The sequence below is a fragment of the Pan paniscus genome, chromosome 20, assembly GCF_029289425.2.
Source record: "Pan paniscus chromosome 20, NHGRI_mPanPan1-v2.0_pri, whole genome shotgun sequence".
NCBI classification, from domain to species: domain Eukaryota; kingdom Metazoa; phylum Chordata; class Mammalia; order Primates; family Hominidae; genus Pan; species Pan paniscus.
This window is the reverse complement of record NC_073269.2, coordinates 41,303,713-41,327,857: the sequence shown is the minus strand read 5'-3', so window position 1 is coordinate 41,327,857 and position 24,145 is coordinate 41,303,713. Positions and strand designations below refer to the sequence as shown.

Genomic DNA, 24,145 nt, shown 5'->3' with positions numbered 1-24,145 from the left:
AGCAAGTTCCTGGGTGCTGCTGATGCTGCTGCCTAGGGACCACACTTTGAGAACCATTGTCATAGTTATTAGGGAAGGTAAATGAGGTTAATGGAGATTAATTAATGCAAACTGGGTAGAATCATAGAAAGCGTTCAACAACTGTTAGTTATTAATCCCATTTACACCAGACACTCTGGCCCTTTTTAACTTCCTGACAGGTATTATAGAAAAAGTGCATTTGATACAAAAATTAGCCGGGCGTGGTGGCGAGTGCCTGTGATCTCAGCTACTTGGGAGGCTGAGGCAGGATAATCACTTGAACCCAGGAGGCAGAGGTTGCAGTGAGCTGAGATTGCACCACTGCACTCCAGCCTGGGTGACAGAGACAGACTCCATCAAAAAAAAAAAAAAAAAGAGAGAGAGAGAGGGAGGAAGGGAAAAGAAAAGAAAGAGCGCATTTGAATCAGAAGCATCAACCCCATGGCCTGCACACACCGTTTCCGAGCTCTGGGACCCTGGGAAAATCACCTAACTTCTCTAAGTCTCAGTGTTCTCATCGTCACAGAGCTGTCCTAGGAGACCCTTCTCAGGACAGCCTGAGCCTCTAGAAAGGGCTCAGTATACAGCTGGTGCTTAATTAATGTTTCTTGAACTGAATGTAGTGATGTATAAAGGCTGACGCTGCAAATTGCAGCATGAATGTGAGAGATGGGGGTGAAACCAACACGGGCTGGTGAGACCTAGATGTGTGGCTCGCACTCCAAGCTGCAGGGACCAGGAGGTAATCTCAGTGCAGGAAGCCGGCCAGGTGTGGGACAATAGGGAGTGGTGGGGACTGCGGCCAGTGCACAGGACCCTCCCTTTCAGCAAGTCATGTCCACGTACAAGTGCAAGCCTGGTGCTGTCAGCTGATCTGACTGCGGCAAAAACCAGCATGAGGATTTTTATGTGAAATCATCCATAAGTCAAACCAGACCCAGCTCGCAGCTACCAGCTCAGAGTGGGAGCAACTTAACGGCCACTGGCCCTGGGTTCAAGGCTAAAATCCCTGGGCCCTTACCTGCATACCAGGCTCAGCCGAGGGCAAGGAGAAATTCTGTCATCGTTCTGTAGACGGTGGGATGGCAGGCTGCCCAAAGGCGGGTCAGAAAGCATCAGGATCTAGACTAGCATTTGGCTTCGGGGCATTTATTTCATGTCCCTTTTGTACAGGCCCCAGGGCCAGGTGTGGGGGCAGGAGACCAGGCAGGAAGTAGCAATAAATAACACGGACAGACAGAGCTCCCCTCCAGACAGATGAGGGTAAAGGAGGTTAGAGAGGAGCCATAATGAGGGCGTGGGGGTGCTGGCAAGGAGGGGCAGCTGGGAAGGAGGGGGAGGTCAGGCCCCCAGGACCTCACTGTCACCTGCCTCATTCCCCTCCTGCCCCAGCCCCCGCTACTTTTGGGAGGAAGGGAGCCCGCAGCCAGTGGGGGCCAGCGAGGGTCCTGAGGGGGGTCAGCCACGCAGGCTGCCCCCAGCTCCTTCACTTGACCCGGATTTCAGCATACTCAGCTAGCTCCTCCGTCAGCGTGTAGCTGTCCTTGGTGGGCCGTTTCCCCAGGTCCGAGTGAGAATAGCTCAGGTCCAGCTCTGGGGGCTCACCCCGAAGGCCCAGCAGCCTCCTCTCAGATCCCAGGCGCCTCTCGCTCTAAGAGGGGAAACCGCCCATTAGCAGGGTCCTGCTCCCTGCCTTTTCCCAATGCAGAGGCCAGAGTGTTTGCACCCTCAGAGCTCCTGAGTTCAGTCCCAAATAAATCCCTGCGAGAACCTCCTTTCTCAAGGACCACAGGCCCAGCGAGCCCCGCGGTCACCGGGTCCCACTCTGGAGCTTCTGCCAGTGTTAATCATTGCTGAACTTGAAATTTGCCTACAAATTCAGTTTCTCCAGGAAGCTTATTCTTCTTCTTCTTTTTCTTTGAGACCCAGGCTGGATTGCAATGGCTCGATCTTTGCTCACTGCAGCCTCCACTTCCTGGGTTCCAGCAATTCTCCTGCCTCAGCCTCCCAAGTAGCTGGGATTACAGGCACCCGCCACCATACCTGGCTAATTTTTGTATTTTTAGTAGAGACCGAGTTTCACCATGTTGGCCAGGCTGGTCTCAAACTCCTGACCTCAAGTGATCCATCCGCCTCAGATTCCCAAAGTTGTGGGATTACAGGTGTGAGCCACTGCCCCCGTCCAGGAAGCTTTCAACATAGGAGTTTTGAGGGCACACAATGTAACCCCTAATACCTTTTTGGGTGAAAACCACCTAGTCAGGACCCCATCTTTCCAAATTCCTGGAAATACCTGGTTTGGTACGTGCCCCCCCATGGGTCCTGCATGGGTCCGCCCTCAATCTGGGAGGTCCTGCAGGTGACATGTGGGTTCCCCCCACGCTTCCCACCCCTCCCTCCACCCCCTAGCCACAGGAATTTGGACACACAGGACGGTGGCCACAGACAGAAGGGAGCTGCAACAGGACAGACTAGACAAGGCCAGCACCGCTGGGCAGGCCCGGACATCACCAGAGACCACCTTGACGCCTGACAGGGACACACGGACATGCACGCCAACCCCAGGGCCCAAGGAGGGCCCAGAGGAGGGCACACTGAGGCCCCCGGAACCTACCTCCTGGGGCGCTCAGTGAGATTCCAGGGTAGAAACCTCTTTGGACTATTGGAGAAGGAAATGCAGTCACAGACACAGGCAGGGAGGGGAGGGGGCCGTTAGGCCCCACGTCCCATCGCCCCCTACACAGCTTCAGCCTGGGCACCTCCTCCCCAGCCTCCAGGTCCAACCCAGCCCCGGAATGTCCTTCCTCTCCTCCTGTGAGAGGCCACTCCCACTCCCCTGCCCCTTGGCCTCACAGGCCCTTCCCAGGCCCTCAGTGTCCCTGGCATCCAGGTTCCCAGGCCAGCCTGGAGCCTGGTCCTTACCTCGTATTTCTCTGGTGCCCCAGAGATGCGGAAGTCGCTGCTGAACAGGACGGGAGGGTTGTCCCCTGCCGAGAAGCTGGGGCTCTCTGTCACATTCTTTCTGCAGGGCAGGACTCGTCAGACCTCTCTCTGCCCTCCCTTTCTGCACCCCCACGTGTTTTAGGAGTTTGGCTCAGGGGACCTCAGAGTTCTCCCACCCATCTCTAAGATGTGGCAAGCAGCCCTTTCAGAACCACCAGCCTCTCCTACCCACACAGCCCATCCTTCCCACCTCTGTGGCCCCTGCCCGGCTGGGGATGAGCCACCTGGCCCCTGAGCTCTGCCGTTTTTCAGGACCCCCGCCTGGATTCTCCAGGTTCCCCTCATAGGCTCTGGGTCTTTCTGCCCCTCTTGCCGCCAGGATGTGGAGCAGAGGGGTTAATTTATTTCTCAGGACAGCTGATGTGTGTGCCACAAGGAAGAAACACGGCTGCAGCTGAGTTGGGCCAGGTGGGTGTGGTTTGGGGCTGGAGAGGCTTTCTGTCTGTCTGTCTGTCTGTCTGTTTGTTTGTTTTTAGAGACAGGGTCTCTCTTTGTCACCTAGGCTGGAGTACAGTGGTGAAATCATAGCTCACTACAGCCTCAATCTCCCAGGCTCAAGCGATCTTCCCTCCTCAGCCTCCCGAGTAGCTGGGACAACAGGCACGTGCCACTAGTAGCTAACTTTTTCGTTTTTTTGTAGATGGGGTCTCCCTATGTTGCCCAGGCTGGCCTCTAATTCCTGAGCTCAAGAATCGTTCCACCTCGGCCTCCCAAGTAGCTGGGACTACAGTGTGTGCCACCATGCCTGGCTAATTTAAAAAAAATTTTTTAGAGATGTGGTCTTGCTATGTTGCCCAGGCCGGTGTCAGATTCCTGGCCTCAAGCAATCCTTCCTCCTTGGCCTCCTAAAGTGCGGGATAACAGGCGTGAGTCAACGCGCCCGGCCAAGGCCTATTTTTTTTTTTTGCCCCAGATGTGTGTAATCTTTGGGGCTTCTGGCGTCAAGTGGACCTGCTGCTGTGGCTGCAGTGGGGTACCTGGGCTTTCCCCACCACACTGGAGTGTGTAGGGGAGAGTTCCTAGAGATAGGGAGGCTGTCAAAATAGAATGTGGGGAAACAGGTCTCAAATGATGTGTGTAAAGGGCTCAGCCCAGGCCCTGGTGTGCCCCTGACCAGCAGGGGCTGGAATTAACAGGAACCCTCTCTCCTCTGTCCAGCTGAACATTCCCAGAACAGAATCTGCCTTCTCTACACTTATGGTGCTGCCTTCCCCCACCCACTCTGGGCCTCCATCTCCCACCAGGTCCCCTTTTTGGAGACTCCCATCCCCAGATCAGCCCCAGCTGGCACTCACTTCCTGCGTGTCTGGGTAATGTAGCAGACGATGGCAATCAGGATGGCAAAGGCGACCACGGCGCCCACAGGCCCGATCTTGGCCCACATCAGTCGATCTGAGGACAGAAAAGACCCAGGCGCCCTTAGGGCTATGGGTGGTGGTGACGACACCTGAGAACTTTGGAGACGTGCTGGGATGACAGTCAATGTATTCACACAGCCGGGGCATCCTTGCACTGACTGATTGGCACGGAGCCTCCTCGTGCCAGGGCAATCCCTTTCATGCTAGAGGGCCCTGGGGAGGGGCTCATACCTCAAAGGTCCTAGCAAACTCGGGGCAAACTCAGGGCGGCTTCTCCTCTCCAACCAGAAAGGGAGAATTTGACCTTTCTGTCAATCTGCATAGCCCATGCTCTGTGGCTGTTGGTCAGCCTTGGGAGCTTGGATCCAAGACGAGCCCGCTCCCTCCTGTGGCTCCCACCCCAAGTCCACGCCACTCACGGGCTCCCTGGAAGGGCAGCTCCAGGCTCTTGGCGCCATAGAGGTTCCTCGCGGTGCAGATGACGCGGGGCGGGGCCTGGGCCTGCCCCCGCAGCGTGAGGATGCTGGTGAGCACGAGGCCGCTGCGCTCCGAGTACACGAACTCCCGCTCGCTCTCGTTCACGGTCACATTGCGCGACGGCAGCTCAAAGGCCACGGACGGCTCCGGGTTGGACTTCACCACACACAGGCACTGCACCGTGTCTCGGGCTGCCGCGCAGTGGGACTCCAGGAGGAGCACAGGGGCGACTGCAGGGGCAAAATCAGGACAGAGGGTGGCCCGGAGCCAACGCGAGGCCCGGCCCGGGAGACTCCTTGGCTCAAGGCAAGGCCAGTGCGGCCAAGGATGGGGGCGGTAGCTTCATGTAGGGCCCTCCAATTTCCCCTCCTTTTTTCTCTGTCCTGACTGAGAGCGCCTTGACCTCACTACAACCCCGCCGGCTGCCTGTTTTCACTGCAAGCGTCACTAACCCACGCCTGGGGCCTTGAACATTCCCAGGCACTGATAAAGGTGTTTAGGTTGTTGCTCAAAACACTGAAAGAGGCCGGGCATGGTGGCTCACTGCTGTAATCCTAGCACTTTGCGAGGCCGAAGAGTGAGTGGATCACTTGAGGTCGGGAGTACGAGACCAGCCTGGCCAACATAGTGAAACCCTGTCTCTACTAAAAATACAAAATTAGCCAGGTGTGGTGGTGCACACCTGTAGTCCCAGCTACTCAGGAGGCTGAGGCAGGAGAATCGTTTGAGCCTGGGAGGCAGAGGTTGTAGTGAGCTGAGATCTCGCCACTGCACTCCAGGCGAGGTGACAGAATGAGACGCTGTCTCAAAAAAACCCCAAACAACAACAACAACAAAAATGAAAGAATGAAAGAAACCAGCCCCAGCCCTGGGCCAAATTCCTTAAACCCTCATGTAAACCCATACCCTGACCCTCACGGACGTGTCTGGGTAGACCCTCCCTTTCTCTCGCCGTAGCACTGTGCAAGTTCCCCTCCCAAATGCTTTGGACTGATGATCACCTGGTGGTTTAGTGCCTCTCTCTTTGGAATCCCAAGTGGCCTCATTTCGGGGTGGTTTGGGGTGCTCTCTTGGGGCAATTCTTCTGGTGCCACTTTTGAGGTGACTCTAGCCTCAGCTTCAGCCTGGACAGAGCACTATGTCACAGGGACGGGCCGTTTCTCCTGGGCCCTGGCTCTTACACTCTCTCTAACCTCATTCACCTTGTAATACATAAATCAGATCATGGCACTCTCTGCTCAAAACCCTCCTTCTGTTGCTCCGTGGTTCACCTAAAATACAAATCCTTTATTTTTTATCGTTTAGAGACAGGGTCTGGTGCTGTTGCCCAGGCTGAAGTGCAGTGGCAGTACTATAGCTCATTTGCACTCTTGGCCTCTAGTGATCCTCCCGCCTCAGCCTCCCAAAGTGCTGGGATTACAGGCATAAGCCACTGTGCCCAGCCACATTTGACCATTTTTGACATGCAGAAAAAATTTCGCATAGTTCAATGTAATGTATACAGCAAAAAGTACGAATATTCACCCTAAATGAAATCAGTATAGATTACAAACAGCCTTGTGTTCTTTAGGCGAGATTTTGCTGTCAAATCAGGGTGGTGCCAAATTTGCAAAAAGCCTTTTGATTTTAAAGCTTTATGTTCAGAATTGCAGAGGACGGTAAATCTGTCATACTCATGATAGTTACTGGAGGGTTTTTGTTTGTTTTTGTAGAGACAGGGTCTTGCTATGTTCCCCATGCTGGTCTTGAACTCCTGAGCTCAAGCAATCCTCCTGCCTTGGCCTCCCAAAGTGCTGGGATTATAAGGCGCAAGCCACTGTGCCCAGCCCAAAATACAAAGTCTTTCATCTACAAGGCCCCTCAGTCCCTGCCTGACCACACGCTCTCTCCTTCTCTCCCCCTGGCTTAGTCCTTTCCAGCCACACCGGTTCCTTGCTGTGTCTGAAAATCGTGGAGCTTTCTCCCACTCCAGGGTCTGTGTGTTTCTCCCTCAACTTGGAACACTTCCATCAATTGCCTGTGGAACGCCCTCCCTTGCTCCAAACTGGCCTCTACCCACGCGGCGTCTCCTTCTCTGACCACCCAGGGAAGCTGCACCTCGCTCCACGTATCATTCACTCCCTGCCTCACTCAGTTCTCCTCCCCAGCACTCACCCTCCCTGCATCACACACTGATATAAGGGGCCTCCTGTTTCCATCAAGACAGGAGCTTGCTCCTTCTCCACTCTGGGCCCCACACGTAGAAGGGAGGAACCATGGAACTCTCCCAGCCCCCGGCCTCCCCAGACCCTTGGGGCTCACACAGGCTTAGACTATCCCCTCCTTTCTGGCTTCCAGGCTCTGCTCCTTCCTTTCAGTCTGCGCTGCAGATGCCCCCCACTTCCTCCCCTAAAGCCCCCTTGAACCCCGGCCCTCCCTCACCCATGAGATTCCCTCCTGCCACTAGCACCAAACACCACCCTCCACCCAAAGTCACTTGGTTGAGCTTTGCTTTGCTGCCACTGGATTACAAAAATAGTACTGGTAGGTTTTTTTCTTTCATTTTCCAAAATGAAATTATTATTATTATTACTGTTATTACTATGATTTTTGAGATGGAGTCTCTCTGTCGCCCAGGCTGGAGTGCAGTGGCGCGATCTCTGCTCACTGCAACCTCTGCCTCCCAGGTTCAAGTGATTGTCCTGCCTCAGCCTCTTGAGTAGCTGGGACTACACGTGCGTGCCACCATGCCTGGCTAATTTTTGTACCAAAATACGAAATTGTTATTACAGCACAGAATGCTGCTTTTTAAACTATGTTCTCTTTCTTGGCCGGAGAGTCCAGCACCCTCCTTGGCTTGCTCTAGACTGAGCACTGGTTCTCAGTGAGTTCTCACCAAAACCCACTTACACACAGGCAAGAGACCCTTGGCTCACCTACCCCACCTATTTTCAATTGCCAGCAAAAAGAATGTGCCAGTAACGGTGGTGGACCTGGGAGTCACACGGGCACACGGATTCACGGCAGGAATGGGAACCTCTGTGCAAACATCTCTAAGTCTACTGAATAAAAAGTCCTGTTCGGGCAGAGATGCAATATGCTTGCTATAGCGTTAACCAGCTAACACACCACAGAGTACATTAATAACAGCAAACCTGAACCGACAGACATAAAACTTTTTCAAAGCACTTCCACTCAAGACAGCCCCGCTGGTGCTCTGGTGACAAAGTGTTTGACCTGGATGTTGGCGGAACGCCGACACCCTGCCGGTGCACGTGCTTAGTATCTTTTCAGACAACCTGTGAAGCTGCGGAAACTGTTATGGGACTCTAGACAAACCTCTAAGACAAAGGTACAAAGAATGAGGAGTTTGTGGTGGGATGGATTTGGCTTGAATCCCAGCTCTGCCATCTACTGGCTGGGTGAGGCCACTCAGGCTCCTGGGCCTCCAGGATGGGGTTCTCATCTGTGCAAACCAGGGGGTTACAGTCAGTAACTCACAAGGGGCTACGGGACTCCGAAGAGAGGCGCGCAAGTGTGTTGTAAACACTTAACATCCCAGCCGGGCGCGGTGGCTCACACCTGTCATTCCAGCACTTTGGGAGGCCAAGGCAGGAGGATCACTTGAGCCCAGGAGTTTGAGACCAGCCTGGGCAACAGAGCAAGACCCCATCTCTACAAAAAATTAAAACATTAACTGGGCATGGTGATGTGTGCCTGTAGTCCCAGCTACTCAGGAGGCTGAAGTGTGAGAATCAATTGAGCCCAGGAGGTTGAGGCTGCAATGAGCGATGATCAAACCACTGCATTCCAGCCTGGGCAACAGAGCAAGACCCTGTCTCAAAAAAATAAAAAACAAAAATAAAACAATAAAAATACGTAACATCCCACCCAAGTACTCATGGGTGGATAGACAGAACCATTCCAGCAGAGAGGTCACATGAGCAAAACCTCAGCAGCAAAACACACAACAAATATTTAACCTGGAGTCCAAAGGAAAAATCAGTGAGAAAGATGATGACATCCAATATCCACAGAGTACGTAGCACTATGAACACTCAGTATTGTTCTCTTAGTTCTTCTTTTTGTGGGGGGAGTGGGGGGGTGGGACAGTCTTGCTCTGTCATCCAGGCTGGAGTGGGGGGGTGGGACAGTCTTGCTCTGTCATCCAGGCTGGAGTGGGGGGGTGGGACAGTCTTGCTCTGTCATCCAGGCTGGAGTGGGGGGGTGGGACAGTCTTGCTCTGTCATCCAGGCTGGAGTGGGGGGGTGGGACAGTCTTGCTCTGTCATCCAGGCTGGAGTGGGGGGGTGGGACAGTCTTGCTCTGTCATCCAGGCTGGAGTGGGGGGGTGGGACAGTCTTGCTCTGTCATCCAGGCTGGAGTGGGGGGGGTGGGACAGTCTTGCTCTGTCATCCAGGCTGGAGTGGGGGGGGTGGGACAGTCTTGCTCTGTCATCCAGGCTGGAGTGGGGGGGTGGGACAGTCTTGCTCTGTCATCCAGGCTGGAGTGGGGGGGTGGGATAGTCTTGCTCTGTCACCCAGGCTGGAGTGGGGGGGTGGGACAGTCTCACTCTGTCATCCAGGCTGGAGCGCACTGGCTCCATCTCAGCTCACTGCAACCTCCACCCCTCCGGGCTCAAGCGATTCTCCTGCCTCAGCCTCCCGAGTAGCTGGGACTACAGGTGTGCGCCATCACGCCTGGCTAATTTTTGTATTTTTAGTAGAGATGGCATTTTGTCAGGTTGGTCAGGCTGGTCTCGAACTCCTGGCCTTAAGTGATCCAACTGTCTCAGCCTCCCAAAGTGCTGGGATTACAGGTGTGGGCCACCACGCCCAGCCTAATTCTCTTAGTTCTCACAGCCATCTTTGTGGTAAGATACTGTTATGAACCCTTGCTAAGGGTTACAAAGCTGAAGTCACTCGCCTGAGCTCAGGCAGGAGGATGGCGACAGAGCTGGGATTCTAGCCCAGGTCTGTTCAGCCCTGTTGGGACTGGATGCCAGTCAAACCTCTGATGCCTTGTATTAAACTGGGTTGAAGAATGGTACCCTCCCCTCAATCACATGGTTGTAAGAACAAAATAGGTCAATGCATACAACGTACTCAAGCTAGTTCCCTAGACATCTCAGGCACTTGGTAAGGTTGCACACTTCCTGCATGCCCCGTGCCGTTCAGGGCTCTGGGGTTGGCAGGTAAGACAGAAGGCCCTGCTCAAGGGTCACCATCATTGTCAGTGAACATTGGAGACCTGGTGCCAGGGAACATTGACTGTGTGGAGAGGGAGGGGGCCTGAGGGTCGTACTCTCCAAGGGCAAGCACTTTGACACAGGCCTGGGTGAAGAGTGGGGAGCTGGCAGGAGGGGCAGGGGACAGGGCCACTGCTCCCCTCAACTCTAGCAGGGTGAGGCTTGCACACTCCACATCTGCCTGCGTGTTCGTTTTCAAGAGAAGCCAGATTGAGTCCTGGAGTGCTAAGAGCTGTGAGGGAGGTGAGGCAGCCAGAGGTTTGACAGCTGGGGCAGACAGGAGTCTGGAATTACCGGGCTCGGACCCACTTTTATAGCTGCCTGGCCTCAGGGAATTCCGCCCTTGAGTTTTCTCCTTGGTAAAGGGGATAATGATAACAGACCCCTGTTTCACAGGGTGACCCTAGAATTGAAAATGAGCCAGATAGGCTGGGCATGGTGGCTCACACCTGTAATCCCAGCACTTTGGGAGGCCGAGGCAGGTGGATCACTTGAGGCTAGGAGTTGGAGAACAGCCTGGGCAACATGGAGAAACCCCGTCTCTACTAAAAATAAAAAATTAGCTGGGCATGGTGACGCATGCCTGTAATCCCAGCTAGTTGGGAGGCTGAGGCAGGAGAATCGCTTGAACGGGGGAGCAGAGGTTGCAGTGAGCCAAGATCGTGCCACTGCACTCCGGCCTGGGCGACAGAGCGAGACGCAGTCTCAAAAAAAAAAAAAATAATAATAATAATAATAATAATAATAATAATAATAAGAACTGAGCCAGAAAACAGCTGTAGAGGATTCAAGGTCTGGCCCAGGGCAGGCCCCTAATGCACATTTGCTGCCCGCTGCTCTTACTATAAAGGAGAGATCTGCGCCCCACCAGAAAATGTATGTGAGTTGGTGCTGCATGCTTGTTCAAGCACTCCCATCGGCTCCTCTCTCTGACTCTTAAACTGAAGAATCACTGGTATGGGGTGTAACGGGGAACAGGGGACAACCAGAGGGGGAAGCTGGCCCAGGACAGCACGCACAGATGGAGGGAGCAGGGGACCACGCAGCCCCGCGCCAGGATCACATCAACCCCGCTAGGGAACAGAACCGAGGGAAAGTGCCTGAAGATTATAGGTCAGCAGGAGAGGGACGGCTTTGCCACGAGAGGTTGCCCCCCAGGACTAACCTGTATCTGCCATGTACTGATTGTCGCCATGTACACAGCACAGAGCATGTACTGTGTAGCAGACACTGCTTTGAATTCTTTGCATGTTGAATGTCATCGAACCTTCTGGCAAACTTGTGTGGTGGGGGCCATTGTGGGCATCATGAAGACCAGAGAGGTGAAGTTTGGAGAGGAGTGCTAGAAGCCAACAGGAACTTGGGAGGAAGCAGGGGAAATGGAAACAGGAAGGCGACATTCCAGAGGGAGTTGCTTAAGGAAGGGGAGTCAAAACTGTGACTTGGCTGCTACAACCTGGAGTGATGGCTGTGGGGGTAGGGTTGGTGGGAGAAGGTGGCACAGTCCATAGTGAGGAGATGAGAGGCGCTGGCCAGCGGTGCAATGGTGAGTTTCATTTCCAAGACAGTAGCTTTTTATGTGCATCTATGTCATCTCTCCAGCTATTCTGTACCTGTTCATAAGCGTGGTGTCTTCTCAGCCCTATCCTCCACCTCTCACAGAGCCGCACAGCCTTTTGTGTATAACAATTACCCCATCAATGTATTCTGCTGTCATAACATAGGATGAGGTCAGCCTTGGGCAGGGAAGAAGAATGGAACCAGACTGCCTGGATTCAAACCTCAAATTCTGCCATTTCCTGGCTGTGGGAACTTAGGCAAGTGGCATAACCTCTCTGGGTCTCAGTTTTCTTCTCCGTAAACAGGGGAACAGTAATAGAACCTCCCTCATGAAGATGTCATGAGGATTAAATGAGTGGGTTGCTGTACAGCGCTTCCAACAGTGCCTGGTACATAGCGACATTCTACACAGGTTAGAGATCATGGTCATTGTTTTGGTTAATGCAGAGGGGCAGTGGCCACATGATCCAGAAATTTCACTGGTCAAAAGCCCACCCCAGGCTGGGAGTGGTGGCTCACACCTGTAATCCTAGGACTTTGGGAGACTGAGGCGGGCAGATCATCTGAGGTCAGGGGTTTGAGACAAGCCAGGCCAACATGGCGAAACCCCGTCTCTACTAAAAATACAAAAATTTGCCAGGTGTGGTGGCGAGCGCCTGTAATCCCAGCTACTCAGGAGGCTGGGGCAGGAGAATTGCTTGAACCCAGGAGGCAGCAATTGCAGTGAGCCGAGATCCTGCCACTGCACTCCAGCCTAGGTGACAGAGCAAGACTCAAGACTCTGTCTCAAAAAAAAAAAAAAAAAAAGCCCACTCCCAGATGTGGGAACACAATATTCTCAGATGGGATTTTATTTTCCTGCTGTGAATTCAGCTTCCCTGCCCTCCCTTCCTTGTCTCTGCGGAGGACAGGCAAAGCCAATACTGATTGGGATGCATGGGCACCCACAGTAACCCTGGTGTCCCCCACGGAACCGTCCATCCCCAGCATAGGGGAGCGGAAGGTACTCACACTCCACAGACAGGTTGAAGGCGGTGGCCCTCTGGCCATACTGGTTCTCAGCCACACACCAGTACTCTCCATCATCCTCGGGTGACACGGCCGGCAGCTCCAGCTGCAGCTCGCTCTCGTAGATGACCGTGGACAGGATCTGCTTCTCCTTGAAGATGGTGAGAATAGGGTCCGGGTTGCTGTGTGTGGAGCACAGGATAGAGACCGTCTCCCCCTCTACGGCCACCATTGTCCCGTTCACCGTCGGCTTCCAGGGTGCATCTGCGGGGTAGGACGGGACTGATGGTCAGAACCCAGGAGGTGCTTCTTCTGCCAGCCAACTACCACCCCCAGATATGACCCCAGATCCCACCCCAAACCTAGCACACCGGTTCAGGAAGGCTCAGGTGACCCCAGTCCTGGCTATCTCATTTCCAAGAACAGCAGCTTGGTAGCCAGCATGCTTGTCTTCAGATCCCTACTCTACCCCTGTCCAGTTGTGTGTGGACCCACATCCTAACCTCTCTGGGCCTCACTTTTCTCATCTGGAAAATGGGCTTCATAATAGTTCCAACCTCATAGGGGTGATCATCCAACATTCACTGAGAACCTGCTGAGTGACAGGCATTGCTCTAGCTTGAACAAGGCCCATGTGGAAACAGCCGATGTAATTAAATAAAATATATAATTTGTAAGATGGGAAGAAGTGTGTAGAGAAAAATAAAGGGGCTGAGGGTATGGAAGATCAGGGTAGTTACAGTTTGGGATAGGATGATGGGGGAAGGCTTCAGCGAGCCTAGGAGGTGGGCAGAGCCAGCTGTGGGAATGCCGGGGGGAAGACTGCATGTCAAAAGCACGCAGGAGGCCGAGCGTGGTGGCTCACACCTGTAATCCCAGCACTTTGGGAGGCTGAGGTAGGCAGGTCACCTGAGGTCAGAAGATCGAGACCAGCCTGACCAACATGGTGAAACCCCATCTCTACTAAAAATACAAAAATTAGGCTGAGTGTGGTGGCTCACGCCTGTAATCCCAGCACTTTGGGAGGCCGAGGTGGGCAGATCACGAGGTCAGGAGTTTGAGATTATTCTGGCCAACATGGTGAAACCCTGTCTCTACTACAAATACAAAAATTAGCCAGGTGTGGTGTTGTGCGCCTATAATTCTAGCTACTTGGGAGGCTGAGGCAGGAGAATTGCTTGAACAGGGAAGTGGGAGGTTGCAGTGAGCCAAGATTGCTCCATTGCCCTCCAGCCTGGTGACAGAGCCAGACTGTCTCAAAAAAAAAAAAAAAAAAAAAAAAAAAAAGCACTCAAGAGCTGTGGAGTAAATGTTGGCTGCGGCTGTCATTATTAATATCCCCAGTGCTGGGCACTTTGCCTCAGTACACATTTGTGAATGAATGAATGGTATCTCTTTGGTTCTCAGCTAAGAATCCTCTTCTGACCAGCTCCCTTCTTGCTGGCCCAGTAATATAAATGTGCATACAAGGGGCTGGATGAGGCCTGAAGTCCCCTCAACCCTCTCATTAGAACTACAATGGAATTCATTTAAAAATGCAGATTCCTGGACGGGCACAGTGGCTCATGCCTCTAATCCCAGTACTTTGGGAGGCTGAGGCGGGAGGATCACTTGAGCCCAGAAGTTTAAGACCAGCCCAGGGAACATATCGATTCTCTGTCTCTATAAAAAAATAGAAAAATTGGCTGGGTGTGGTGGCACCTGCCTGTGGGCCCAGCAGCACAGCAGGCTGAGGTGGGAGGCTTGCTTGAGCCCAAGAGTTTGATACCAGCCTGGGCAACATAGCAAAATCCCACCTTTACAAAAAAAAATCTGAAAATTAGCCTGGAGTGTGGTGGTGCACACCTGTAGGCCCAGCTGCTCAGGAGGCTGGGGTAGTAGGCTTGCTTGAGCCCAGGAGTTTGAGGGCAAGTGGTGCTATGATGGTGCCACTGCATTCCAGACTGGGCAACAGAGCAAGACCTTGTCTCCAAAAAAATTTTATAAAGTAAAACGCAGATTCCTGGGGCCAGGCCCACATCAAGTCCCAGAACAATCAGGAACTGCCCCCAGGAAGCTGCAGTTAATAGGCTTCCCTAGGAGGCAGGCCTGGGTCTTGTCCTGGAAGGAGGATGAGGCAGAGCAGGTGTTCCCCAGATTCTTGTGGAAAGAATGAAGGTACACCTTGACTTGCAACCCTCCTGTCTACCTTGGCCTCGACTGTGTTTATGGCCGGTCCCCTGCGGGACCCAGCCCGTGCTCGCCCTGGATGAGGCCCCTTTCCCTTTATCTCTCGGCTGCAGGTGGGCGTGTGGACGCACAGAGTGGGCCACTCACACATGACACTGAGCCCCACGGTGCGGTTGTCCTGGCCATAGGCATTCTCGGCCAGGCAGGCATAGACGCCGTCCTCGGCGGGGGTCACCTCCTCCAGCTCCAGGAGCAGGCTCTCGGCCACCGCCTCCCGGAGGACTGTCCCGTCCCGCATCCAGGTCAGTAGCGGCGGGGGGTTGCTGTCAGCCCCACAGAGCAGGCTCACGTGGGAGCCCTCGATGGCCTCCACCGAGGAGTTCATCTCCACAATCACCGGAGGGTCTAAGGCCCGCGACACAGCGAGGTTAGTGAGCAGGTGCTGGGGACCCGGCCCAGTGCCCTCTCCCAGCCCGGCCCCGCCCCCAACACTGCCCGGCCCCGCCCTCAGCCTTGGCCCCGCCCCCAGGACTGCCTGGTTCCGCCCCCGTCCCACCCAACCCCCCAATCCCTGCCTGGCCCTGGGCATGGCCCCGCCCCCATCACGGCCCGGCCCCGCCTCCGGCCGCATCCCCAGGTCCACCCCCTCCCCGGACCCCGCCCCACCCCGCCCCGCCCGCACCCAGGCTCACACTTGACGTCCAGGCTGGCGTAGCCCTCGAACTGCAGGGTGGTGTTGGGGAAGGAGGCCTGGCAGCCCAGCCTGTGGCCGTTGGCCTCCCTCGTGGGCACGAAGTGCAGCAGTGACACCTGCACCCAGGTGCCCTCGTCCTCCCGCAGCCGGCCAAGCACAGCGGGCTCCCCCAGCCCCTCGTGGCCCAGCCAGCTCAGCTCAGGGCGCAGCTCTGGGCAGTTGTCTGGCACCATGCAGCTGACCTCCACTTCCGTGCCTGCCACCACCTCTGGGGGCACCACGATGTTGGGGGTGTCTATATGAGGCGGGGAAAGGGAGGGCTGAGGAAGCAGCACTGGGCTACGGTCCCGGTCCCACCCCACCCACCCTCCTCCTTGTCCACCTCCATTGCTGGCAATGGTACTCCTCAACGGTACCGCCTCCGCTCCCTGCCTCCGGATTCAGAATTCCCTTCACCCTTCCTCCTCTTGGTCACCCCGGAGCCCTCCACGGAGCCACCAGAGTGCCATCGTAATGAAAATCACAGTGTCGTGGCCAGAGCACTTGACGGTGTTTAACTTGCCAGTCCCTCCCGCAAAGCGAGAGGGTGAGGACTGTAATTTTGCTCATTTTGAGATGAAGAAACTGAGGCTGCAGCTGGCACCAGGTAACACTGGCTACAAACCCTGTGGCTCTGGCGTCAGCATGGGCTCCCCACACCTCATCACTTCCCAAGCGGCTCTCCTCTCCCATGCCTGCTTGGTTTACCCTCCGCCGGGCATGTGAGTGTGTGTGTGTGTGTGTAGGTATGTGTGTGTGTGTGTGTGTGGTGTGGGTGTGTGGTGCATGTGTGTAGTGTGATGTGTGTGGTTTGTGTAGTGTGTGGTGTGTTTGTGATGTATGTGTGTAGTGTGTGGTTTTTGTGTATGGTATGTGTGCAGTGTGTGTTGTGTGTGTCGTGTGGTTTGTGTGGTGTGAGTAGTGCGTGGTGTATGTGGTGTGTGGTCTGTGTCATGTGTGTTGTGTGTGTGAGATATGTGGTTTGTGTGGTGTGAGTGTAGAGCGTGGTGTATGTGGTGTGTGGTCTGTGTCATGTGTGGTGTGTGTGATGTGTGGGTAGTACATGTATGTGTGCAGTGTATGTAGGGTGTTGTGTAGTTTGGGTCGTGTGTGGTATGTGGTTTGCGTAGTACGTGGTGTGTGTGGTGTGTGGTGTGTGTGTGGTGTGGTTTGTGTGGTGTGAGTGTAGTATGTGGTGTGTGGTTTGTATCATGTGTGGTGTGTGTGTGCTGTGTGTAGTGTGTGGTATGTGTGTGGTGTGTGGGTAGTGCATGTATGTGTGCAGGGTGTGTAGGGTGTAGTGTGCATGGTTTGTGTAGCATGTGATTTGTGTGTAGTGCGTGGTGTGTGTTTGGTGTAGGGGTAGTGTCTGCAGTGTGTGTTGTGTGGTTTCTGTAGTGTGTGGTGTGTGTGTGCAGTGTGTGGTGGGTATAGTGTGTGGTTTGTGTGTGTGGTGTGTGCATGGTGTCTGGTTTGTGTGGTGTGTGTTTGGTGTGTGGTGTGTATTTGGTGTGTGGGTAGTGTATAGGTAGAGTATGTGGTGTGTGGCATGTGGTTTGGGTACTGTGTGGTGTGTGTGCAGTGTGTGGTTTTTGTAGTGTGTGTTGTGCATGTTTGTTGTGTGTGGAGTGTGTGGTTTGTATTGTGATGTGTGGGTAGTGCATGTATGTGTAGTGTGTATAGGGTGTAGTGTGTGCGTGGTTTGTGCAGTGTGTAGTGTGTGTTTGATGTGTGGGTAGCATGGGCAGTGTGTGGTATATGTATGCGGTGTGTGTAGTGTGTGGCATGTGGGTAGTGTGTGCACTGTGTGTGTAGTTTATGTGGTGTGTGGTGTGTGTGTGGTGCGTGGGTAGTATGTGCAGTGTGTGGTGTGTGGTTTGTGTAGTGTGTGGTGTGTGTTTGGTGTGGTGTGTGTGTGTAGCATGTGCAGTGTGTGATGTGTGGTTTTTGTAGTGTGGTATGTGTGTGTGGTGTGTGTTTGGTGTGTTGTGTGTTGGTGTGTGGTTTGTGTAGTGTGTGTTGTGCATGTTTGTTGTGTGTGGAGTGTGTGGTTTGTGTTGTGATGTGTGGGTAGTGCATGTATGTGTATAGTGTATATAGGGTGTAGTGTGTGTGTGGTTTGTGCAGTGTGTAGTGTGTAGTGTGTGTTTGGTGTGTGGGTAGCATGTACAGTGTGTGGTGTATGTATGTGGTGTGTGTGGTGTGTGTAGTGTGTGTAGTGTGTGTGGTGTGTGGGTAGTGTGTGCAGTGTGTGGTGTGTGGTGTGTAGTTTATGTGGTGTGTGGTGTGTGTGTGGTACGTGGGTAGTATGTGCAGTGTGTGGTGTGTGGTTTAGTGTGTGGTGTGTGTTTGGTGTGGTGTGTGGGTAGTGTGTGTGTAGCATGTGCAGTGTGTGGTGTGTAGTTTTTGTAGCGTGGTGGGTGTGTGGTGTGTGTTTGGTGTGGTGTTTGTGTGGTGTGTGTGTAGTGTGTATGTAGCGTATGCAGTGTGTGGTGTGTGGTTTTTGTAGTGTGGTGTGTGTGTGGTGTGTGTGTTTGGTGTGTGTGTGTGTGGTGTGTGAGTAGTGTGTGTAGTGTATGAAGTGTGTGGTGTGTGGTTTGTGTAGTGTGTGATGTGTGTGGTGTGTGCTTGGTGTGGTGTGTGTGGTGTGTGTGTAGCGTGTGGTGAGTTGTTTTTGTAGTGTGGTGTGTGTGTGTGGTGTGTGGTGTGGTGTGTGGGTAGTGTGTGTGTAGTGTATGCAGTGTGTGGTGTGTGGTTTGTGTAGTGTGGTGTGTGTGTGTGGTGTTTGGTGTGATGTGTATGTTTGGTGTGTGGGCAGTGTGTAGGTAGCAGGAGCAGTGTGTGGTGTGTGGTTTGTGTAGTGTGTGATGTATGTGTAGTGTGTGGTGTGTGTGTGGTGTGTGGGTAGTGTGTAGGTAGAGTGTGCAGTGTGTAGTGTGTGATTTCTGTAGAGTGGTGTGTGTGTGTGTACTGCACCTGTGCAGTCTCTTTCTGCACCAGGGTGAACCCGGCTCTCTCACAGGGACTCAGCGCTGAGGACTCCAAGCAGCAGCGCCACTCAGAAATGAGGCAGGGGGATCCCTGAAATCAGGCAGTGTGCCCTATTCTGATTGCCATGTCTGACCATAGCTGTATTCTATTTGGCTTAAAGGATTTTAAAAAAAGAAATCTGAATCAGCAGCCAAAATTTAAGAATTAGGAGATTACACCAAATAATCCAAAATTCTGGTTTATCTTGAAAATTCAGAACACCTGACAGCCACCGCCCTGCTTTCTGTTGGCCAGAGCTGGGGGCCACGTGTCAGGTGCTGCTCTGGGCATCTGATGGCTTTTCACTCATTGCCTTAAGTGCTGTTCTTATCCCCATTTTACGGAAAAGAAAACCAAGGCCCAAGGAAGTTAAATCACTTGCCCAAGATCACCACACTAAAGTGGAGACCCAGCAGCCTTGCCCCTACCCCCTGGCCCCACTGCCTTTCTCCAGGTGTTTCCAAAAGAGTAGCAGCACCTGTTTCCCCCTGAGGGCAGCAAGACTATTTTGGGGCCCTGCTTTGTTCATGTCTGTCATCTGCATGGTCTGCGTGGGCCTTGAGGTTTGCACCCCCAGCCAAATCAGCACCTCCCAGATCTGCCATCCAGGCCTGCTGGGGAAGGTGCGGGGAGGCCTTCCGGCCACACTCCTTCCCGCCCCGCTGCCCCAGCTCCCGGTGCCTGCACAACCACTGGGGACTCACTGACGATATCCAGGACGCTGTGCTCTGAGAAGGTGTACTGGTTGTAGCCGCCCAGGTCCCCACGGAAGTAGTACTTTCCGCCCAGCTCGGGGCTGACGTTGCTGAGCAGGAGGGTGCAGTTTCGCAGGCCCAGGTCCCCCAGGAGGCGGCTGCGGCCCTGGAAGCTCTCGTGGACTACTTGGGTGCGCGACTTGAAGACCACCGGGGGGTAGTTCTTGGGGTAGGGGCTATTGAAGTACCAGACACCATGCACCACAGCGGGCCGCAGCTCATCCGGGAAGTCAAAGCGGCAGGGGATGGAGACGCACGTGCCTTCGAAGGCCGAGATGGACGAGGGCATCCAGGCACCCCAGTGACCCCCTCGGGAGGCTGCGGGCAAGCAGGAGAGCTGAGGCTCAGGGACACGTCCTACCCGATCACCCCCTCCAGCTCCCATCCCCGACCACATGCCGGGGGGCTGTGGGGACCCACCTCCAACCTGCTCAGGGGCCAAAGCCTTTAGGTCCCCAGCACCTGTCAGCCGTTACCTGAAATCATAATCCAGAACAGAGGCAGTGCCGTGAGGAATATCATTCTGTACAGCGAGTGAGTGATCGCTGGAAAGGGAGAGGAGAGGGTTAAAGGCTGGGGGAAGTGAAAGGGGGTGTTCCATCTGGGCTTCAGGAAGGGGCCCATTCATATGTTAGCTGCTGCTGCTGCTATTATTATTTATTTATGCATTTATTTACTTATTTTTCTGAGACAGGGTCTTGTTTCATTGCCCGGGCTGGAATGCAGTGACACAATAACAGCTCACTATAGCCTCAAAATCCTGAGCTCGTGTTATCCTCTTGTCTCAGCTTCTGGTATGCGCCACCACACCCAGTTAATTTTTCTTCTTTTTTGTGGAAATGGTTGTGGAGGTGGGGTCTCACTATGTTGCCCAGGCTGGTCTTCAACTCCTGGCCTCCAGCAATATTCCTGCCTTGGCTTCCCAAAGGATTACAGGTATAAATCACCATGCCTGGTCTGCTGATATTTTTTAACTTTTTACTTTTTGAGATGGGGTCTCAGCCCTGTCGCCCAGGCTGGAATGCAGTGGTGCAATCGTGGCTCACTCAACTGCAGCTTCAATCTGCCAGGCTTAAGCGATCCTTCAGAGTAACTGGGACCTCAGGTACACACCACCATGCCTGGCTAATTTTATTTTAGTTTATTTATTTGGTTATTATTATTATTATTTTTAGAGATGGGAGTCTTGCCATGTTCTGTGTTGCCCAGACTGGTCTTGAACTCCTTGGCTCAAGCGATCCTCCTGCCTCAGCCTCCCAAAGTGTTGGGATTACAGGCATGAGCCGCCTCACCCGGCCTGCTGCTATTACTTAGAATTATAAACCCTTCTATGGCATTGGCCATGAGCCAGCCCTCACTGCTTATTCTGCTGTCTTAACTCATTGGATCTCTTTGAGGAAGATGCATTATCCTCATTTTATAGCTGAGGTCCAGAGAGGTTAAGTGACTCGCCCAAGGCCACACAGTTGGTCTGCAGTCTTAGCTGCATGTCCTGTCTCTATGCAGTGATGATGTGCTGATCATTATCTTTGTCACCGTGATGCCCCTGGAGATCTCCAGAAAGTAAGAACCAGAGAGCCAAGGCAGGGCCAGCATTGCAAAGCTGAAGCAAGGGAAGAGAGTTGGTACCCTGCCCCTCACCTGAATCTCCCTGAGTTGGGGACGTCTTCTGGGTCCACCTGAAGCCGCCAGACAACCTGCATGCAACAAGAGTCACTCAGGTGCAAGGGGGCAGGATCGAGGCGCCCAACCCACCCCCGCTTCAGTATCTCCTGCATGGGTTGTGACCTGTTGTCAGGCTGCCCATGTGGCCTCCCATTGTGCCTGGGACCCTCCCACACAGCCTCGAAGCCACTCTCTGGCAACAACTCCCTCCAAGCTGGGGTGTCGGAGAACTGTGGGGAGGGAAGGGGGAACGACCGCATCGGGGTACGGGGGTGAGACTGAGGGGTGTGGCGAGTGGAGTGAGGGAGCAGATGTCCCACGGCTGGGGCCTGGGGGTGGCGGGCAGGGACCCAGAGCCATCAATGACTGGGTTTCACAGTATCAGCATTCCCAACATGCCGTGTAAATTCCTGCCGCCCTCTCCCACCCCACAGATGGCCCCTGGTGTCCGCACCCTCACCAGAAGCTGGTCCCCGGTACAAAAGAGTCCTGTTCCCTCGGGGAGAGGGTGTTATAGCCTGCGGGGGGCTTTCAGGGTAAGTGGGGAGTAAGAAAGGGGTCAGGCACTCCTGGCTGGGCTTTGAGCAGGGCCAGGAAGGCCCAGGGTGGGGGCTAGCGAGCCCCTGGCACCCTGCTGCTCCGTGGGTTGCCTTGGGGTTGCAGCCAGGGTTTCCAAGCAATTGCTTTTCCCAGCCTTCACCGCCCTCTTCCCACGGACAGAGACACATGCACAGACACATCCAATCGCGGGGATGAAATGTGACAGATGTAGCCCCAGCCAGAAGGGGCAGGCACACGCAGCAGAGACTCATACAGACACCCAGACAGGACCCTGAACACACAGACAGGCACAGGGACCCCTGTGCCCACAGGGATGGGCTGGCACTCACATAGTTCCCAAGGCATGCATGCAATGCCTCTGCTGCTGTCCACACACACCTGGACAGACACAGCCCTGGCATTCAGCACACACACACACACACACACACACACACACACACACACACACACACAGCCCAGCATGCATGCCAGGCTAACAAAGATGCAAGGAACTGCACACACACACTGAGGATGGCTATAGACGCGTCCACTCAGACACGCGCCGATGGACACCTGGCCGACGCTGCCCTTGCACCTGTGACAGGAAGGTACAGGAGAGAGATGCAGATGAGGATGAGCACGTGCCCGGGCAGACATGAAACAAGCAGGTAGACCATGCACTCTTAACAGCGGGGAAAACAAGTTCTCGGGATGGGGGCCAAATCAACCTCAGCTATTACAGTGTGTGTGGCCACAGTCCATAAACATATGTACAGCAGGTCTGTTGGATTAAAATGCCAAGGGAAGGATGGGACGAGGACAAATGCATCTAAAAAGTTTCCGTAGTTGGGGCCGGGCGCAGTGGCTCACGCCTGTAAACCCAGCACTTTGGAAGGCCAAGTTGGGAGAATCTCTTGTGCCCAGAAGTTTGAGACCAGCCTGGGCAATATAGTGAGAGTCCCGTCTCTTAAAAAAAAAAAAAAAAGTAACGAAAAATAAAAAGTGTCCTTAGTGGGGATTAATGAAGAAAAGTCGACTGAGGCTTACAGAGGAAGGTGCATGGGCAGCCATGTGTGTGCACGCACACGCACGCGCGCGCGCACACACACACACACCTGTTATGTGTCCAGGTGCTAGAATGCGGTCACTCACAGCCCACTGCCCCCATCCACCTCCCAGATTGCAGCCTGCAGGTGTCTGATCACCTGGACATCCTTCCATTCTTCGGCCAGACGCAGACCTCCTCCACCCCATCTGCCCCGCACTCGGGAACCCCAAGGAAACCTCTCCTGCAAAATCTTCACCCACGAGGGGTGCTGAGGGGGGGCCCTTTGTTTTTTGTCTCTGTGGTTTCTTCCCAGAGCCCCATCGCTGCCCCAGCGATGGTCCGAGCCCATCCCCAAAGCAGCCCCAAGCCACACTCTCCTGCATCCTAAATCAGTAGCGGTGCACAGCGACGCTCCCTCACCCAGAGCACCTGACCCTGCTCACGTCTGGGTGCCACTGCCCCGGTGCCCTGCTCCCCTTGCCCTGGCCTCCCTGCCACCATACTCACTTGGACTCAGTTGCTTCTGCACCTCTGCTCCGCCAGCCCAGCTCGCAGTCCCCTGCCTTCCAGGGTCTAGGCCCCCACTTGCCAGCCCCTCCCCTCCCCCTGGGTGCCAGGGGCCGCCTGCCTCCAGGGCCCAGCTCCTCCCTACCCCCGGGGGAGGGGGGCACAAAGGGGCCCTTGTCACCACGGGGCTCGGACTGGGCAGCCTGACGCCTGGGTTCTCCTAGCTCTTTCCTGGAGGGGTCGGGAGTGGCTGCCTTGCTCTCTCCCCATCTCCCATCCCTGTACACCCTGATTCTGGGTCCCGGGGGTGGGGGGGCAGTCTAATCTCTTTGGAATTCCCAGGCTGAGGGACAGAGGCGTTGTCCTCAGGGAATCTTGGTGGCAACATTAGGTGGGCAGCAGGAGGAGACAGGTCCTTTCCACCCTCAACGTCAGTGTCACCTCCTCTTGCCATCTGAAATGACCTTCCATGTTCACCAACTCCTTTCAGGAGAACGTGACCTCCACCAGGCCAGAAGCTTCATCTTGGATATTCTCAATCCATCCTTGCTCGTAGACAAGCTCCTGGCAGGCAGTTGAGCTTAATAAACAGCGTGGGTGGTTGAATGTGTTCCCCAGAGCCCCGGGGCACCTTCAGACTCAAGGCCTGTGCACCTGCTGCTCATTCTTCCTGGAAAGCAGTCCCCACCCCATAGCACTCCCCACTCTGGCACTGGCTGCCGTTCACCCATCCTGTAGGCTCAGCAGCCTGGGTGCCGCTTCCCTGGGAAGCTTTCCCATCTTCCCCCATCAGCCAGGCCCCTCCACTGCAATGCTGTCCTTTCCTTCTGTAGCCTTGGCAGGCTGGCCCGTGTGCACCCTAGGTCTGCCCGCCTCTGCCTCCCACTAACCCAGGAGCTCTCAGAGGCAGGGGCTCACCAGAAACCTATCTGCCTGTCTGTCTGTCATGTGCACCCTTCTGTCCCCTGGGGCAGTGCTTGGTTCACATAGGACTGTGCTGACCGAGTTGGGCAAGGACCCTCTGAGTACAGATTCCACCCCTTGG

At 54.4% G+C, this 24,145-nt stretch overlaps 1 protein-coding gene across 2 annotated transcripts; it reads right to left on the bottom strand.

The window, feature by feature from the left end:
• Positions 1-1,151: 1,151 nt before the first annotated feature.
• Positions 1,152-23,203, bottom strand: MAG (myelin associated glycoprotein). Of its 2 annotated transcripts, XM_008969200.4 has the most exons (12): positions 23,101-23,178; positions 20,982-21,037; positions 19,817-19,885; positions 19,290-19,658; positions 15,515-15,811; positions 14,970-15,227; positions 12,657-12,917; positions 4,802-5,089; positions 4,320-4,416; positions 2,944-3,043; positions 2,636-2,680; positions 1,535-1,672 (listed from the first exon to the last, which is right to left on the bottom strand). In XM_008969200.4, exons 3-11 carry the CDS (start codon positions 19,860-19,862, stop codon positions 2,648-2,650), a joined length of 1,749 nt encoding a protein of 582 aa, XP_008967448.1. In that variant the 5' UTR covers positions 19,863-19,885; positions 20,982-21,037; positions 23,101-23,178; the 3' UTR covers positions 1,535-1,672; positions 2,636-2,647. The 2 variants fall into 2 exon arrangements, with proteins under 2 accessions (XP_008967449.1, XP_008967448.1); XM_008969201.4 differs by lacking the exon at positions 2,636-2,680 and having other exon boundaries at positions 1,152-1,672; positions 23,101-23,203.
• Positions 23,204-24,145: the final 942 nt, after the last annotated feature.